The sequence below is a fragment of the Balaenoptera acutorostrata genome, chromosome 10 (genome assembly GCF_949987535.1).
Source record: "Balaenoptera acutorostrata chromosome 10, mBalAcu1.1, whole genome shotgun sequence".
NCBI classification, from domain to species: domain Eukaryota; kingdom Metazoa; phylum Chordata; class Mammalia; order Artiodactyla; family Balaenopteridae; genus Balaenoptera; species Balaenoptera acutorostrata.
The window spans coordinates 53,781,903-53,801,316 of NC_080073.1; the positions used below are offsets into that span (position 1 = coordinate 53,781,903).

The 19,414-nt window shown below is 39.3% G+C and overlaps 1 protein-coding gene across 1 annotated transcript in view; it reads right to left on the minus strand.

Moving 5' to 3' along the window:
• Positions 1-17,205, minus strand: part of STT3B (STT3 oligosaccharyltransferase complex catalytic subunit B) — a 110,304-nt gene extending 93,099 nt beyond the window's left edge. The window contains exon 1 of the mRNA XM_057554690.1: positions 16,481-17,205. Coding sequence (XP_057410673.1) covers positions 16,481-16,791 — 311 coding nt within the window. The 5' untranslated portion in view covers positions 16,792-17,205. The remainder of the gene's footprint in view (positions 1-16,480) is intronic.
• Between the last annotated feature and the right edge of the window lie 2,209 nt (positions 17,206-19,414).

A 19,414-nucleotide genomic window follows, 5' to 3' on the forward strand; every position in this document is an offset into this window, starting at 1 on the left:
TTCCCAAACTGCAATGCACTCAACACTAATTAAAAAAAAAAAAGCTACAGTGATTCCTAAATTAAACACGTAAACACTATATTAAATAAAATCAATATTGTGTTCAAGAACTTCTCAGCTTTTAACATGCTAATGTGTATTGTAAATAAGTGGATGGGGTATTCAGTTTTTTCCAAATTTAAATTATCATAGGTTATTTAGTTTTGAACTACAGTTCCTGGGATATGTGTTCTGCAGAATACACTTTGGGTAAGCACTCTAACAAATAATTTCTATGTTCTCTTCTAGGTATGAAGTTCATTCTACATTCCAGAGCGGGGGAAAAGTGATCCAGTTTACCTAGTTTTAGTGACCCCATTTTCAAACAAAGTGTCAGCAAACATACTCAAGCAGTTATGAAAGAATAAAAGGAGAGTGATTCAATTTTCTCCTCCCTTTTGACCCACATTTCAGGCTTGAGGAAGAGGTGCTAGGAAATAGTGAACTATAAGAAAGTTTTAGTATCCTTCACATATCAAAGGTAATTTTATTAATTTCTATAAACTAATAACATGTATTGAACTCCTCAAAGAATAGAATGTTTTTGGTATACTTTTATTTTTAAAATGTGTTTATTCTGAGAATTACAAATGTTACAAATGCATTTATTGAATTTTAAATGAACTTAATTTTTTCCCTCTTTTCTACAAATGGTGTTGTACTACTATACTCAACCTGGTGGAATCTAGCTTTACACTTTTTGCCAAATTACGTGACACCTATACTTTATCATGGGAACATTACAGCAAATGTTATACGTCAGTTTACTTCTTGAGGAAGGGTAACTAATTCTCATGCAGGACACTGGAATTGGAAGAATATGGGGCTGGGAAAAATAAAAATGAATGAGAGGCTCAGTCCTGTGATGGCTGGTATCACTGGTGGAAAAAAACATTTCTGCCTCAAAGTCCAAAGATGCTCTGAATTCCACTATATGTCAAAAATCCCTCCAGTTAAGTACAACTACTATTATCACTTTCATTTCCGCCTTTGAATCTTGGACCCAAGAAACCTGAAGTGACATGAAAATAAGTCATGCTGCCTGAAGCATTGTTTTTACACTTGAGAGCTGTACTGAGGTGTCTGTCTTCAACATATAGAACTGTAATGATCAGAAACTATACTTGTACAAATAACAATTTTCCTAAATTTGAGGGTTGGGAAGAAGTGTCTACAAGTTTATTTCTGTATACTGTGCATTGGCTCTGGCATGAGAGAAAGCTGCCTCATTTTATTCAGTCTTACATTGTAGAATTCAGAATTGCTCTGTGGCATTTTCAGTTTTAAAGCAACTCAGCTGCGCTTGATGCATGCCTACAGTGTTCTTTTTAAAGTACATATGGCAAATATTTGAATATTAGTTGTGAATCTCTAGCTTTATTAGAATTCTTATTAAACATTCTGACCACAACGCTTATGAATCTTAATTTTCATGATAAACTTTGTAAGTAGGGTTAGTCAAGGAAATCTCCAATATCAGCCAATTCCTTTCCGCTGTGTTCTGAGAACTCCAGCAAACCCTCAAAGTGAGAGACTGAGTGCAGAACTAGTTTGGCTATCAACACAAGTGTTTGAAATGTACTGGCAGATCGTGAATGAATGATCCAACTGAATAATTTAGAGGAAGAAAAGTGAGGACTGGGGAAGGCAGCAAGACTAGAGAACTTGGACCTGAATGTACTGGTTCCAGCTCCGTCACTCTGGCATCACCAGGCCTGTTTCCTAACAAAAGCCAAACTTTATCTAAAACATTATAATTGACCATAAATGAATTTTAAAAACTTGTAAATTTTTCCAAGCGTCAATCTTTTTTTTTGGGGGGGGGGTGTAACAAGCAGATTGATGCCATTTCATCATGCCATTTCATAATTGTACATGTTTGCATATGCTATTCTTTATACCAAAAATATCCCGAGGCTGGTTGACTTCAAGGCCTACTTTCTTAACATACTAAGCAGTACTGACTCTTCTCATCTGTAAAATGGGGGTAATAAAATATCTATCTCACAGGACTGCTTAAGGACCAATAAGCCACAAAATGCAGTAAGATTTGCAACAACTTTAACCTAGACTTAGTATCACCTCTCCCTCACACACCAAAATACAAAACAACCCAGTAAAAAAACTGACCAAAGACGTAACAGGTATTTTACAGAAGAGGAGATAAAAATGATAAATACACTGTGGTAGCCAGTCTCCTAAGATGGTCTGAAACAATTGTCCCTACTGGTATATGCATCTTCTCCCTTGACTCAGAGATTGGCCTGGCAACTTCCTCTCTCAGGCCACTCTTTCTTAGCACCCAGCCACCATGCTGTGAGGCAGTCCTAGCAGCCCCCCGTGAAGGAGTCAAAAAAGAAAAAACCCAGCTGACCTCCCAATCAAGACTCCAAATGACTCTCAGCCGTCCACAGCCCAGCCATTCTAGCCCCGGCTGACTGCAGCCTGTTGAGCCTCCGATGACTATAATCATCCCAGCACCAAAGCTGAAGCAGAAGAACCTCCCACTCAACATACAGATTGCAAAATAATGAAATGCTGTTTTGTCACTAAGTTTTGGGTGGTGTTTTATATTTTTATAAACAACTGAAACATACTTTGACAAAATTCCCAGGTATATACCCTAGCAAACATGTACACATATGCATCAGAATATACAGTTTTTAATGTTCACAATAGCATTATTTATTCATAAAAGCAAAAAACAGGAAACCCAAATGTTAATCAACTAGAAAATGTATAAATGCAAGTCAGAGAAGCTTATATGTAGGATACTATTTTTTAAAGCTCCAAACAAAGCAAAACTTAGCAATATACTGTCTAGAAATACACACATGAACTGTTTTTTTTTTTTCTCCAAAGGAAATGTTAAATAGAACTCAGGATGATTGTTTCCTAGTGCAAAGAGGAAAACCAGGAAGATAGGTTAGTCACTAATGAAGTGACTCATTTTTAACAAGCTTCAAAAAATATCCTTATATTTAAAAAGATTTTAGTTGCGCCTCAAGTTCATTTTTCTACTTTGAACAAATGACTGGACTTTACACAGTTTTCTTTTTTCATTAATAAATTTATTTATTTATTTATTTTTGGCTGCGTTGGGTCTTTGTTGCTGCGCGTGGGCTTTCTCTAGTTGCTGTGAGTGGGGGCTGCTCTTCGTTGTGGCGTGCAGGCTTCTCATTGCAGTGGCTTCTCTTGTTGCGGAGCATGGCCTCTAGGCACGCGGGCTTCACTAGTTGTGGCACGTGGGCTCAGTAGTTGTGGCTTGCGAGCTCCAGAGTGCAGGCTCAGTAGTTGTGGCACATGGGCTTAGTTGCTCCACAGCATGTGGGATCTTCCCAGACCAGGGATCGAACCTGCGTCCCCTGCATTGGCAGGCAGATTCTTAACCACTGCGCCACCAGGGAAGTCCCTTTACACAGTTTTAAGATTACAGTTCATCTGCTGCACATTGTTTCATTATCCTGTTCTTTCTAATGTCAGAAAGCTGCTTAGCATATTAAAACAAAAGTCTTCTTTAGCTAACTAGAATAAAAATATTAGGATTGAAATTAAACTTCCATGAAGCAAGTTCATTAAATTTTTAAATTTAACATATTCAATATTTTAATTGTCAATTTATTCAACAAACCCTACTCACTATGACAGATTTTTTTAAAGGCACACTGATGGATGAAGGCTTAAAAAAAAACATTTTTAAGCAAAAACATCTTGTGAGATCATTACAGCACATCAGGTTTAGGACTCACAGGAATGCTGCTATTATTACATGGAATAATACTATAATTAAAGAGCTGACTAGTCATTTTGTTAGAGCTCAATCCATAGTAAAAGAAGATAAATATATATCTTGGTTTATTTAACTCTTAAGATCTACAATATTCAATGATCCTCCCAATGACTAGACATAGACAAAACTATTTCCACTGCAGACACTTTAATGGAGACAAGCAACTTACTTCATCCCTAGTGAGTAGTTTTATTTAGTATCCTTCAACCTCTTATGGTAAAGTTTAAATGAGATCAGAGCTGGGATGGCTTCCTAAAATGTTGCTTCATTTCCATATAAATTACCCATTATCATAAAGTTAAGAGCCAAGAAACTAAATGGATCATTAATCTAATCCCACCCAAACTCATCATTTGTATGATTTGGTATATTCTAACTAGTGCCTGTGTATACAATGATCATTTCTATTCTTCCACATTAAGATATTATTTCTCATGTTCAAACAAAATGCCAGCTTGTGAATTTTACTTCTGTTGCTGATATCTTTTTTCATTTATCATCTCAAAAGTTAACAACACTGGAACTTTTATCATTCATATGGTTATTGGATATTAACTTGTCTGTCTTTTCTTATTCAATGTTCCTTAACTAGTGAGTTGAAACTTGAGACAGAACTTTTACTCAAGAGTTGTTTGTATTTGGAAGAAATACTTCTGTAACTAAAATCTCCCTCCCTTAAAGTTCTTCCTAAGGTATCCATCTATCCAACTAGCCATCTCTCAATTGCTGATGGCAATCACTGATGCTCACATAAACTACTTCTATAAGCATTATCACCTCCTTTCTTCAACTCTTTTCTTCTTAAGATTAAAATGACACTTTTATTGAGAGCAAGATTTTGATGTTCACTATAAGAGGTTCACCATAGCAATTCTAGTGTGTGTGTGTAGGGGCTGGGGGTGGGTGGTGTTTTTCAACACCACCAAGCAATTCTCTGACACCATCTGCGTGTTCTACAATTCAACTGACACTATCTACCTGGAGAGAGCATCAGATCCCACAGGTTAAGGGCTCAGTCCTGCAAGACTGTGCACCCCATCAACTTCAGATGCCAATCACAAGTCCAGGTTGTCACCTGTGCTTCTAACCAACTGGCTACAGATGGGAGGTCCAAGAATCCCTTTGTTTGGATTAATATACTAATATACTAGCTCACAAAATTCAAAGAAATATTTCGTTAAGTAGATCACCAGTTTATTATAAAAGGGTAGAACTCAGGAACAGCCAGATGGAAGAGATGGTACATGGGAAGGGGTGCGGAGCTTCCATGTCCTCTCCGAACCCACCAATCTTTCTCTCAATCTCCACATGTTCACCAACCTAGAAGCTCTCCAAACTCTGATCCTTTTGGTTTTTATGGAGACTCCATTACATAGTCATGATTGATTAAATTATTAGCCACTGGTGATTCCAGTGATTAAATCACCTCCAGCTGCTCTCCCCTCCCAGAAGTCAGGGCGTGGGACTGAAAGCTCCAACCCTCTAATAACCAGGGTTGGCTCCACTGGCAACCATCTCTGATCCTTAGGTGACCCAGGGACTTTCCAAAAGTCACTCATTAACATAAAAAAGACACCTTTAAAGCTCTCAACATTTAGGAAACTCCAAGGGGATTTTAGACCAAATATGTACTTCTTATTATAAATCACAACATCCCAACTACACATATGATTTTCCCAACAGCACAGTCAAGTCCAAGGTTTATCAAGGTATTACACAATAAGCACTTCCTGTACTATTACTATCATCACCAAAACATAAAATGTGGTTATCATTAAGGATAAAGGATCCATGTATATAAATTGAACACTCACTAAGTTCCCAATATAATGTAGATATTCTGGGAAGAAAATTTTCTTAAGGATCTTCCGTTTGTCTTTCTATAGTAACAGTAACAATAAATTGCTGTTATTATTATTCATTAGAGGGGGAAATGAGCACCATATCACCACAACAGTATCTCACCAATTTAGGCAAAGAACGAATAATAACTTCGTCTCCTTGAGTATTTTTACATTACACATGTTAAAATCTTCTTCAAAATGGCTCTGGCCTATTTAGTTAAATGAACAGTCATAAAATTTAACTGAAGTAAGTCTATTTTATACTGGAATTAATAAAACTTGTACCTATACCTCACATAAAGCAGATAAGCTATACTGGATTGTTATTTCTGAAAGAAGTATGCTGGGCATGTTTCCTAATAGTTAATACATTTCAGAAAAATATCCCTACTTCCCTGAAGAAGTCACACAAGAGGAATACTAGAGGTGTTAAAATAGCTTAAATCATTAAGTTGGACCATTATCCAAACAGAGCCTAATTCAAAGTTTCTCTCTGGCATGTATTACATGGGATTTGGGGGAGAAAGGGTAGTAAGTATATCTTCCTTATGATACTTGATTTAAATTTTAAGTTTGAATTCTTTAGAAATATTGATTGACTACATTGGAAGTTTGAAGAAAGACAGTCCTAGATTTAAATTCTTCTTCAACTAATAATGAATTAACCATACAGTCTTTTATTTGTTCACAAACGAAATCAACTGTTATCCATTCAAGTAGCATGGGTTCCATACTAATGCACAGCAGAAAAATACCACCGAATTTGATCAAAATCATTCTGACCAACAGATAGAAATGCATTAGCAGCATTCATGTTTATTTCACTTAAGAACTGCTTTCTAATTAAAAGCTCATAAGCTGGAATCACGTTTCCAATAGTATCTTTAAATCACTTGCTAATATATAATGACAAATTCTCATATCCTAATAGATTCTAAGTTCCTACCTAAAGATCAATGACCTTTTACCATTCTCTGAATACAACTTTTTATCCCCTCAAGACTTTCTGAAAGGATCCTACTACTATCACACCTCTCCCATTCTTCCTGAAGACTAAGACAACTATTAAATCAATAGAGATAAAGATATTGAGACAGGCTGGGACCTGGGACCCTTTACTGCAGTGCTTGCACCTGGACAAACATCTCCCGGAGCAAAAGAATACAAAGAAACTGTAAGGGACTAAAAATAACCCTGTGCATGCTCAGTTGGGGCAAATTATGAACAACATGATACAAAACAGCCAAAACCCAACTGCCATTTCTGAGGTGCCAGGACCAAAAGCAGGTACTGAGAATGATCCCTGCACACAGCATCACCAAGGGGGTAGAAAGACCCCCTAAGCCACCCCTCTGGCCCGACCCACCAATCGCCCCTACCATCACCCCTAAGGGACCAGCTCGCCCCCGCTCAGGGAGCAAGCAAGGGATCCCGTTACTTATTTTTGCTCCCTCCTGCTGCAGCACAAGTCCCAATAAAGTCTTGCCTGAATTCCTCATCTGGCCTTGTATCCGTATCTACTGATTAAAGAGGCCTCGTATCAATTTCTACTGATTGAAGAACCCAGGTCGCTAACAATATGGGAAAAGAACAGAAGTGGTGGCCAAGGAAGATTGGAAGAAAGCAACAGGAAAACAACATTCAGAGAAAAGAAAGCTATTCAAGAGCCCATGATATCAACACAAACAAAATCACACACAACCCAGGGTCAACAGTCCTCTACAAAAATACCAATACATTAAACAGTCCAGTCTTAGGGTTTTCCTAAATTCCTGTAGTTCAGATCCCCTTTCAACACTCTCTTTCCTTCTTTCTTTCAAGAACTAACTACAGCAACTCTTTTCCTTACATAAATTTTAATACACATTCTTTAAAACGAACAATAGTTGGTAAAAGCTACAGTTTAAAATCCAGTAATTTTGCATTTATGATTATTTGATTATCATTTGGCTCTTGAAAGTGATGTCTCCTCCCCCCCCCCCATCCCCAACCCTCTTCTTTGCAGTCTCAGTGTCTGTTGAAAGATTAAATCTCTCTGGTCAGTTAGTACCTTTAAAACACTTGTCAAGGTTATCTAGAGACCAGGTTGACTAGAGCTCAGTGTTCAACCATGAGACAATCTTTTTATCTCAAGTGAAGAGAAGGATGCCTTCTCTTTCTAACAGATACTTCCTTCCTGCTGCAAAATAGCAGGCAACCTCCTCGGTGGGTGAGAAGCCTGGTTAATCAAATTATTGCTAAACCTTATTATCCACATACACTCAACAACTCTTTGATCAGTGAAGATGAATCTTAAAAACAATGATGAGCAAAAAAAGCAAGACACAAAAGCCACAAGTGCATTTTTCTAAAGTTTTTAAATAGGCAAAACTAAATTATATTATTTAGGAATGCACTCAGAATTATACCACCTAGGAGAAAAAGCAAGAATGTAATTATTGTAAAGTGTGTGGCGTGGAAGGGGATGGATTGAGAAAGTACACACCAAGAATTCTGAGGTCGTGGCAATTTTCTTGATGATGTGAGTGATGGTCACATGGGTGTTTATTTTATAATTAGTCATTACACTGTATATTAGGTTTAAATACTTTTCAGAATGTTTTATATTTCACCATAAGTGAAAAAATTTTTTAAAGGCTGAAACTGAACATCTTCTCACTGATAATAAAAAGCCTCTGTAGAATACATTTCTTTTCCCGTTTATGTAAATATTTAAGACATTTTCAAAGAATAATTCAAAAACGACAAGAGTGCTACCTTCCAATAACTCTGTACTCCATTATTTTTCCTGTGGATTACACAAGTAAGATCATATAATAATTTAGTTTAACAATAAAAACTTCTTAAATAGGGTGTATTTTTCTTTACAGGAGTTACTGGTGTTATAAGAATAAGCATGAACTGCTAAGAGAGTAGATCTAAAAAGTTCTCATCACAAGAAAAAAAAATTGGGGGTAACTATGTTAAGGTGATAGATGTTAACTAGACTTACCCTGGTGATCATTTCAAAATGTATACAAATATTAAGTCATTATGTTGTATATCTGAAACTAATGTTATATGTCGACTCTACCTCAATTAAAAATAAAAAAGCATTATGGTCACAAGTGAGTTTCCAGGCATGATTCTTTTCACCAACTCCACTCATCTGGCCAGCAACAAACAATAATTTAAGCTGCACATATACTGGCACTTTAGAAATTAATTATGAATTACTATATTTTAATTTTTAAAATAGTATAGAAAACAGTATGTGCTGTAATATTATCTATCCATCTATCTATAGAAAGAGAGAGGAGTCCAATAATTTAAGTTTAAAAACCAAATTCTCTTGAAGTCATTTGCAGGTTGGAGAGTTTGCTAGATAACATTAAAAAAAAGAACACCCATAGTATGAAGAAAAATCTTTACCTGAGAATAGCTAATAAACCTTCAAGGCATGAAAAAGAAATTAAAAGGAAGCCCCAAAAGAAACATTACCAACTTGGTCATCAGCAAATCGCTAATACTTTACTAAGAGAAACAAAATTTCTTTATGTTTTTATGCATTAATATTTCCCTTGGGATAAGAATGGAGAAAAAATTAAGAATGAAGGAAAAAAGTCAAAAAATAAAAGTTTGAAAAGTTAAACTATGGAAACTATTAACTCATGGAAATTACAGATAACTGATGCAGTTTTTAAAATCACTAGTTCTAAAGAAGTCAAACTTCACACAAAAGCTGTTTCCATGACTAAACTTGAATTGCCAACATCTCCCAGACTGTCAATTTAAAGTGAATGGTAGGGACTTCCCTGGTGGTCCAGTGGCTAAGACTCCTTGCTCCCAAGGTAGGGTGCCCGGGTTCGATCCCTGGTCAGGAAACTAGATCCCACATGCCACAACTAAGAGTTTGCATGCCACAACCAAAGATCCCGCATGCCACGGATTTGATGACCTAAGACCTGATGCAGCCAAATAAATAAATAAGTACTTTTTAAAAAAGTTATCTCTAAAAAAATAAATAAAGTGAATGGTAGACACTAACTTCCCCTCATCTTCTGAAGTAACAATTTTCAAACAACTTCTCAAAAACTTCCTCTAATGCAAACACAGGTGCAAAGAAAATAGAAAAGAATCTAGCCAAGCCACAACTGTACCACCTTAGAAAAAGTACTTCACCACTCTGGCAGTCAGCTTCTTCACCCAGAAAACAAGCCAATCCAACCAACATATACTCTAAAAGTACTTTAGACTATAGAATTCTGAGTCTACTCCAAAAGTTTAACTTCCACCCCATAATTCTCTTAACTCAAATGGCTTAATATTTCCAACCTCATTACTCTGAACTTTTTACGGACGAATGTAAATGAAAACAACATTCAGTTGGATTCAATCATCTTTCCCTCTCATTCAGCTATTCCCTTAAAAGCCCCTCTCTGAAAATTCCCTAGTCATTCAGGTATAACAACTTTAAGCCACCATCAACTCTTCTCTCTTCCCTACATCAAAACAAACAAAGTAATTAGCCATCATCCAACTAGTGAGTGTGGTTAGCTAGAGCAGGGACTGTGCCCGGGGCATTCTGATAGGTCAATGTGTTAAGACTTAAATCAGGGCCGCTGATTAAAAAACATTAAATTAAATGGAAGACACGTTCATTTAAGCCTGCCTTGGAGGCAGAGAATGCAATAAAAAGGACAAGATTTTGTAGAACAGGTGGAGACATAGATTTTGGAGAACAGGTGGACCTGTATTATTCAATCCTTGAAAGGAATACTGAATTGAAATATTTTTTATCTACAGAAAGAAAAGATGTTACCTGATCTCTTCAATTCTAGGATCTAAAATCAAGTTATAAGACAAGGTAAAAACTAAGCATCTACCACTATTTAGAACATATGTTAAAGTTACCTTGCAATACTAAGTTCCAAAGAAAGAAAAAAAGTCACAGATGATATGGTCAACTTAGTGTACCAGCCACAATTTTCTAGAAATTTGTTTTCCTAAAAATAGTACAAACTTCTCCAACATAAAGACACCAACTTACATACAGGTTATACTCGAAAATATGTTTAAATGTCTTTCATTAAAAACTACGAAAGCACTTTTCCAAAGAAATAAAGCTCCAAATAGTAGTTAGGTTTCCTGGAATGTCTACAAATGCCAGTTAACCTACATTTATCAATACTAAAATATGAGAGCCTCAAGCAGTTGCTCCTATTTCTTCCAACCCTGACCTAACAAACTTTTTTTTTTTTTAAATCTTATGGTATTGCCACTTTCTATCAATTTCTAAATCCTTGGAAATTATTCATGTAAGAAAAAGGTAAAGTAAGGACACAGAAACCTTCTCAGAAAAGAGTAAGAGGTTTAAAAACAAAAAATGTCCACCAGAAAAAGGTAAAGCAAATAAAGGGGTGAAGCTGCAGTAGCAGGTTAACCATTTAGATTTTTTCCCTTTCAATAGTATTAATTTGCCCATATAGTATAGTTGTGGGTCCTACATTATTTGAAAATGTTTTCCTGTCTTCCTATTTATTGTAGGGACTGACAGAGCCACTTCTCCAATCATACATAAAACTCCATTAAGCATTCCATGTGGATAAAACATGGCAAAGAAAGAGCATAAGACTCATCACAGTAAGCAACAGGCTGACCAATAAAAGGCTTCTAATAATTCAAAAGAGTTTAGGAGTTCCACATAAACTAAACCTAATAAAACCAACATCAATATCTTTCTAACAACTTCAGAGCTTCTCCTGAGACACCAGATTCAACAAAGTCATTTAACAGACGTGGGCTAATGCAATGACTTATGATGCAGGTTAGGTAAGTTACTAACCAAAACCTAGGATGATTCAATCTGGTTCTAACCTGCACTCCAATCAAAGACGATATATAAACAGTATTTATACTCATTATATTCAAGTATTATAGAAAATAAATGCTACCCGGAAATAAGAGCTCCTCTTTATCATGGAGTTCAGGAACAAAGATGACATTCTTTACATTACCGTGAACAGTACACTATCGGTATCCTACGAGTAAGATTTAAAAACAGTAATGGACAGATAAAAAGATATGATAAAGCAAATAAAGTAAATACTAACTGTAGAATCCACATGTTCAGTATGAGTGTTCACTGTAAAAATCTTTCAACTTTTCTGTATGCTTGAAAATTTTCATAACAATTAGCATTATACAGGTCTATTGAATTGTAGGGTGCTTTATAATTCAAGTTAACTGCAATATTGTCTTTCTCTAATAGCACTAAGTTTGCAAAGTAAACAAATTGAGGAAAAAAATATGATTCAGTCACTGGAGAATATTAATCCTTCCGTTATTTCTGAGAGCACATATGCACTGATTAATAAGATATCACGATGAAGAGAACTTTTAACATTTTCTCTCATACCCCAAAGCACCCAAAACTTACTGAGAGCATAAAAATCAGAGATAGACCATAGACAGACTAGTAAGTTTCCTCATATTCATAATAACTGGGTCAGAGCATATAATGCAATTCCTTATTCTAAGTTTCTACGACCAACGTTGTCTTTATGCAAACTACTCATGGCAGTACGTGGTGTGCAGTATTATTCAAGTTAGCCCTCAATGTATGAATACTCTAAAGAAAGAAAAAGTTCCAAAGTGGTTGCTGACAGAGCCTAACTCCCCCAGGACATGCCTCAGGAAACCCAGGATTACTACCTATAGGAGCCACCACACTCACCCAATGGGAGCAGGTCCAATCCCATCATCCAACCCAGCAGCTCAAGGCACTCCTTGCACCTCCTCCCTGAGTGTTCGTATAACGTAGAATGATCTCAAGAGCTCAAGGCTAGAAAAGTTTTAAATTACAATGAAATCAGTGACAGTATACAGGAAGTCCCCTACATACAAATGAACAAGTTCCGTTCCAAGAGCACGTGAGTTAAGTCACATTTGTTCCTGAGTCCAACAAAGTTAGCCTAGGTACCCAGCTAACACAATCAGCTACATAGTACTGTACTGTAATAGGTTTATAATACTTTTCACACAAATAATACATAAAAAACAAACACAAAAAATATAGAAAACATTTTTAATCTTACAGTACAGTACCTTTAAAAGTACAGTAGTACAGTACAACAGCTGGCATACAGGGGCACGTTCCCATCTTTGAAAGTTCCCAACTTGAAGGTTCGTATGTAGGGACTTACTGTACCTGTTCTGAAGTGCATTTGGACTGCTGTTGCTAATGATTCCATAAAGTGCCTTTTTAAGATTGAGGGATGTTTCTGATCTAAAATTTGTTTTATTACCCATTTTGTCTTCTTCAGAACTGAGGTCAATAGCCTCTTTTTGTCATCTGCAAAGTGAAGAAAAACATGGAGACCTCAAAGTACAGGAAGTACCCCCAACTTACAAACAGCTTATGTTCCAAAGGTTTATCACTCCTTTGAAAACATGTTTGTACTAATTAACCTATTTATACCATAGTTTCTATGAAAAATTGCATCCCAAGTTTCAACTCTAAATTGCAGCTTTCTGCCCTGCAAAAAGGCATCTGCTGCCCTTTTACAGCTAACTGCAGCCAAAACTCAAGGCTCAGAGAATTCTTCTTCTAGGGGTCCAAGGAGAACCCCCTACAACCTGTGCAGGCAGGGAAAAATGCAACTCTTTTATAGGGAGCTTTTCCATTGTCTCTGTGGGAAACGCTACCACAATTTAACAAGATAATGGTTATGGGAAAAGCACCTGGTTAATATGAAAGTATTAATAGTTACAACAATAATAAGTAGAAACTACATTCTGCTCCAGATAAAAAGAAGATAAAATTAGGTGCTGTTAAACTAGTTGGTCAACCAAATGTTTGCCAAGTACAGACAACAAATTCTCAAACTGTGTCCTCATGTCTGATCAAGTCAACTGATAAGGGAGGAAATTACTAAAGTGAAGTGGTGAAGAGATCATTACCAAAAATGCAGCGAAGTGCTAAAAAAGTGCAGTGTATTTTAAAATTCAATAAATACTATTGAACATCACATACCAAACCTTGTAACAACTGGTAAGATTTATAAAATAACCTGAATGACAAACTTAAAAAACAAGTATAACTTTGTGACAATGAGTCACCTTTGGCAGCTAACTAGAGTCTTACGCAATTTAAGTACTAATGTTAAAATTTACAGAAATAACTCACAATCAAACAGAGAAAGTAAACTTTTCACTAAAAAGATTTCAGAATTGAAGCCAGTACAGAGACATGAGAAAAAGGGATCAGGAAAGGCCAGAATAAATTGGTTTGTGGATACACAACCTGAGAGGAACATTTAAACATTATTAAAGGTTCATGTTACTACTACATGTTAAAACAGTAATCCGAGAGACTCCCAAGATAGTATAACACTAGAATGTTTGTAGAATCAAAGTGCTGGTACTATTAGTAGCTTTGAAGGAAAACCACTTTAAAATCCAATTTTTTCAACAGGAATGGATTATAAAAATAAGATGCCTAACTGAGATCTTTGAACGACATGAAAAGAAAAACATCAGTGAGCAAACAAGGGATTTTTTTTTTTTGACTGAAAATTCTCTCATTAAGTCACCTGAATTATATTTAAGACATTAGATTTATACTGGCAAATCTCCATTCACAATAAAGGATAGGGACAATTCCTTTATTATAAAAGGTTATTTACTACTAGTCAGAATTACCTAACATTATGAACATAAACGCTTAACCAGGAATATAATAAAACGTATATATTAAAACTACCAGTAAGCTGAAAACCTACATTAAGTAGGTCTTTAAGACCGAAGAGGTTTATATACCTTTAGAGTAGAGTATATGAATTAAAATTCGAATTGTAGAATGTTATTCGTTCTACTAAAGGATGTTTCTGAAATGTGTTTTATACACAGAAAGACACAAACAAATTGTGTGAGTAAAAAAGGGTTATGCTCTCCAAGCATATTCTTGAAACTAGAGAAGAAATCAACTTTTAATTTTTTGCCATACTGAAAAAAAAAAAACTTATCTGTGAAGCAACCCGATAAGACTTTTCATGATTATAATACTCATTTTAGTAGAAACTCTTTGGCTCACTTGATGCAGATTTCTAATCTTCCTTCAAAATTAGGAAAAATATCCATCATCTCATCATTCAGTTGTGAATTTTTCTGCAATCCTTAATTTAAGCCTCAATGTTAGTACTAAACATTATGCAGCCTTCTGTTTATAAAAATGATACTCTCCAGAAATATTATTCACAATTTTTGTTACCCGTAATGTTTGGTCAACCATGCACTTCTGCTCTTGTAAACTGAAAAAACACAACTTTCTCTTTTTACACGTTCAGCAAAACATTAGCAGTTTTCATTTTCTGGTTTCAATTTCATTTTTATCTAATTTGCTTATGTGTTTCAAAGCTAAGACTAAGAAAACTCTGTCTAGTTCATAAGCATCATAGTAATTTATTTTCTTCTGTGATTCCAAGTAACACAGAAGTTGTTTTTTTAAAAAAATCAAACCTCTAAAATGGAATGGAAACGTTGCAATGGAAGCATGTCACAGCTGTTAACTGTCTACCTAAATTGGATTCTCCAGAAGTGGACCCCTCTGGTGTTCAACAGATGATGCACTACCAATTTTTCTATCTGTAACAGAACTTCAATTGGTATTTTAATATATGGGTAACTCACTCCCCCAAATATTTGTTATCCATATATTTAGTAACTCTCAAGAAGATTCTCTCTCTGTACTTCCAAAGACAAATACCCTCAAGGTTAGTTGGGCCTAATTATAAGGAAGTAAGATGAACTCAAGGGTGATGGGTCAAGAAGATGAATTAAGTCAGTTTAAAAGGCATAGACTAGGGCTAAAACAAAAAACAAAGAAAACTGAACCCAGGTTGGTCAAGTTGGAAAAAAAAAATTAAAGCACTCTTCCTATCTAAATAATTCACAGACCAGTAAATTAAGTTAGCTAAATTAGCTAGTGCTCTTTATGCGGTAATTTCCTAAAACATTCAGGTCAGTCCCTGATACCATGTGAAACTTCAGTATTACAATCTAGGGCTCCCCATCACTATGGAACTGTTTGTTCTCTAATCCACAAACCTTCCTGCAGAGACCAATAAAGGAACTAATGCAACGCTTTCGGATACTGTGCATAACATACTGAGGGTGACAGTTTGGCTCACAGAGTAATGAGCCTGCTCTAAAAAGTAGCCCAAGATAATTGTGGACCGCTGAGGTGCAGAGTGCACTTAAAGGCTTGAAAAAAAGCCACTCTTGAAAATATCTAACGTTAAGTAAGCGTCCCTAGCTTTCCGATCACTTTCAGGGATCTTATTTCCTTTCCTCCAACACCTCACTCCCTCGCTTTTTCCCTTCCCGTCTGAGAGCCAAGAGAGTACACGGTAAAAGCGTGCAACTGCGAGGCTGCGCCGACGAGGCTCCTGCACATCTGGACTCACCTCCAACTGCAACAGGGCACCCCCTGGGCGAGCCCATCCCAACCAGCCGAAAACGCGCGCGAGAAGCTGAGAGCAGGCGAGAGCCGCGGGCGGGGAGGCGGGTAGTCCGCCGCCCGAGGCGGCTGCGAAGAGAAGCGTTCGCCCTCCTGGGAGTCTGCAGACTCGCCCGACCCGGATCAAGGTCCCGCTCGGGCCCCGACGCCCCGCCTCGAGCGGCGCAGGGGAAACTTCGCTTGCAGGCGGGGGCGCGCCCGAGCTCGGAACCAGTGGCGGGTCCGGGCAGAGCGCGGGGGGTGGGGGGATTGGGGGGAGGGAGGCGCCGGTCCCGGGCCCGCGGCGGGGGAGGGGCGGCGGGCACTTACCACGGGTCGAACTCGTGGATGATGCTTTCGAAGCGGATGACGGCGAAGAGGCGCGAGCTGAAGCCGGCGAGCCAGGCCAGGAAGAGGATGGTGAAGGAGAGCAGCGACTGCCAGCCGGCCGGCTGCGACAGCCCCCCGGACAGCCCCGCGGGGGCCGGCTTCGGCGCCGCGCCGCCCGCCGCCTTGTGCGCGCACTGGGCCCCGGGCCCATGGTGGCCGTGCCGGCTGTTCCCCAGGGCCATGAGGCCGCTCCACGGGGATGAGTTGAGGGACGACTTGTGCTTGCTCTCCGGGGCCGAGGGCTCCGCCATGTTGTGCCCCGGCGGCGGGTCTCGCTCCGCTCCGCCGCCGCCGCCGCCTGGTCCGAGGGGTGCTGGGCGGGGACCCGCAGGAGGAGGAGGAGGAGGAGGAAGAAAGAGGAGGAGGAGGGAAGAGAGCCGCGCGCGCCCGCCCTTAGCGCCGCGAGGCCGGGGGACAGGGGGTGGAGGCGGCGGCGGGGAGTCTCCGCCTCAGCAGCGGCCGCGACCGCCGCTCTCTCAACTCGGATGGCCCCTGCGCCCCTCTAGCCATCCGTCTTCCCAGTGCAGTTGCGGCAGCGGCGAAAGCCGACGGGACGAGGGCGCCAGAGAAAGAGCAGGAGCAGACGGAGGCGGCACCACGGCTCGGAGCAGCAATGACATTCCCCCCACACCCGCCGCCCACCCCGCCGTGAGGAGCAGGAGGAGGAGTCCCCCGAAGTCCGGGCGGAGCTCAGGCTACATCTGACTCCGCCCCCGACCCAACAGGAACTGGCCCCTACGCCTGTCACAATGCGACAGGCCCGTTAGGGGGCGGGCCCAGAACCGCGGTGCCGGCCAATGGGTGCGCGAGCTGGGGCGGGGCTTGGCCCAACCGTTCTCCCCTCCCCCTCCCGGCCTCGCGCCCGTTCGCCCGGAGCGGCCTGGCTGCGCGGTTACGGCTTCATTGTCAGTTGAAAGACGCAGTTTCGCGCGCCTGTATTGGCGGCCAGGAGGGGCGCTAGGCGGCTCCGCGCGTTGCTTGGAGCTGAGCCGGGCCAAGGGGGCGGGAGGTGGTCGAGGACAGACGGGCGGCCTCCTTTAGAACCAGTTTAGGTGACGCAGAGAGCGCCGCGCCAACTAACCTGGCGCTCGCGGGCGCTCCGCGGTCGTGACTTTTAACCCGCTTTGCGCGGAGCGCCCGTCACGTGACCGGGCGCGCAGGCGCGCAGTCCTAGTGCCCCGCGCGTGTGTCTGGCGCGTAGGGATCCGCCGCCTGGGGCTCCCCGCTCCTGGCGCAGCGAATCACCAGCCCGCGGCCGCTCCACGACCAGCCCAGCGAGCTGCGCCTGGCGGCCTGCCTCCGAGGTCCCGGGCGAGGGCTCGTTTGCCGGCGCTGGGAACTCATCGGAGCGGGCAAACAAGCCTCTAGCTCGGGAACGACCCCGTGGGACAAGCGAAGGGCGACTTTCTCCGGCTTTTTTCACGTCTTGTATTTTCCTGATTGCAAAGATGAGGTTTGTTCACTGGAAATGTGGGCAAATGTAGGAAATTGTTAACAGTTGCATACATTCCATCAGACGAGTGAAACTTTCTGTGGACTTTAAGCTGTTACCCAATCCTCTCTTCATTAGGTGATAGCGAACTGCAGATCCCTGTACACGAATATTTGCACGTCTAGTTTGTATTTTTACACCTTTCTCCCCCTTTACCCACGCCCCTGCCCCCCAAAAGAAAGTGCTACCCGGTAGACTAAACTCAAAGCAAAATGAGTTTAAATATAAGTGGAGCAATCAACTTTATTTCAATAAAAATTTCTATATATATATATAATATATGGAGACTAGAAGTGCTCTGATATAAGCCCCAGGAAAGGCACGGAGCTTTCAGTATGATCAACACTCCGTAAATACTTGATTAACTTTTCATGTAAATTAACATTTACGTAAAATTGTCCATTTTATTAGGTAAATAACATCTGAACTTAAAAGCGTGTATTCACGTAATATTATAAAGGTACTCAATTACTAAGTCATTAAAAATTTTAGTACAGAAAATGTAAACACATTTAGAAGTTGTGTTTAAATAGTAGGTCTTTTCAAAATGTTAGCTAAATGAATAAGTAGTCTTGGTTAGCGGCTGCTCTTTGAAACAACTGGACCCAGCTATGTACTCAACCTGCTAAGTGATTAACTTTTCTCTCATTTACTTACAAAATTAAATAAATAAATAGTCTCATTAAGGAAAGGATGAAAAGGTTTCCAGAAATAGACTTTCCCACTAATGATTTAATAGCCGACATTTATTGAACATCTAAATTTTAATGAGAATTATGATAGAATATTAAATGAGTCCTGTTGTACCAGAATTCTAGGTGACTTGCTCTATGTCAGAGCCCAAACCTTCTAGGCTAAAATGCCAGCATTTAGAGAACTTGTGCCCGTGTTCCATGAACCAAAGTTCTATCAGCCTAAAATAAATCTTATTTTGTGTTTTTATTTGGATATCTCAATTTTATTGTCTTTTGTGTAGATGCTGCCTATTAAGTTGTATGTTATCTTCTTTTGCTTCCTTTTTGGTTGTTTAATGGCCAGAGCCCTGGTCTGAAAAGTGACAAAGCTTGGTTCTGGTCCCATTTTTTTGCTTACTAGCCATGTAACATTGGACAAGTCACCTGCATGGGTTACCCTTTCTACTCTTCGAGTCAATTGTTAATATCAAATTAGATCGCTTATCTGGAAATATTTTGAAAATTTGTTAAGGTACATATGCAAATACAGAGTAGCCATGAGGGTAAAAGCAGCAGGGAAAACTCCTGTTATTCTTTCTTTTTTTTTCCCATTTAACATCTTTATTGGAGTATAATTGCTTTACAATGGTGTGTTAGTTTCTGCTTTATAACAAAGTGAATCAGTTATACATATACATATATCCCCAT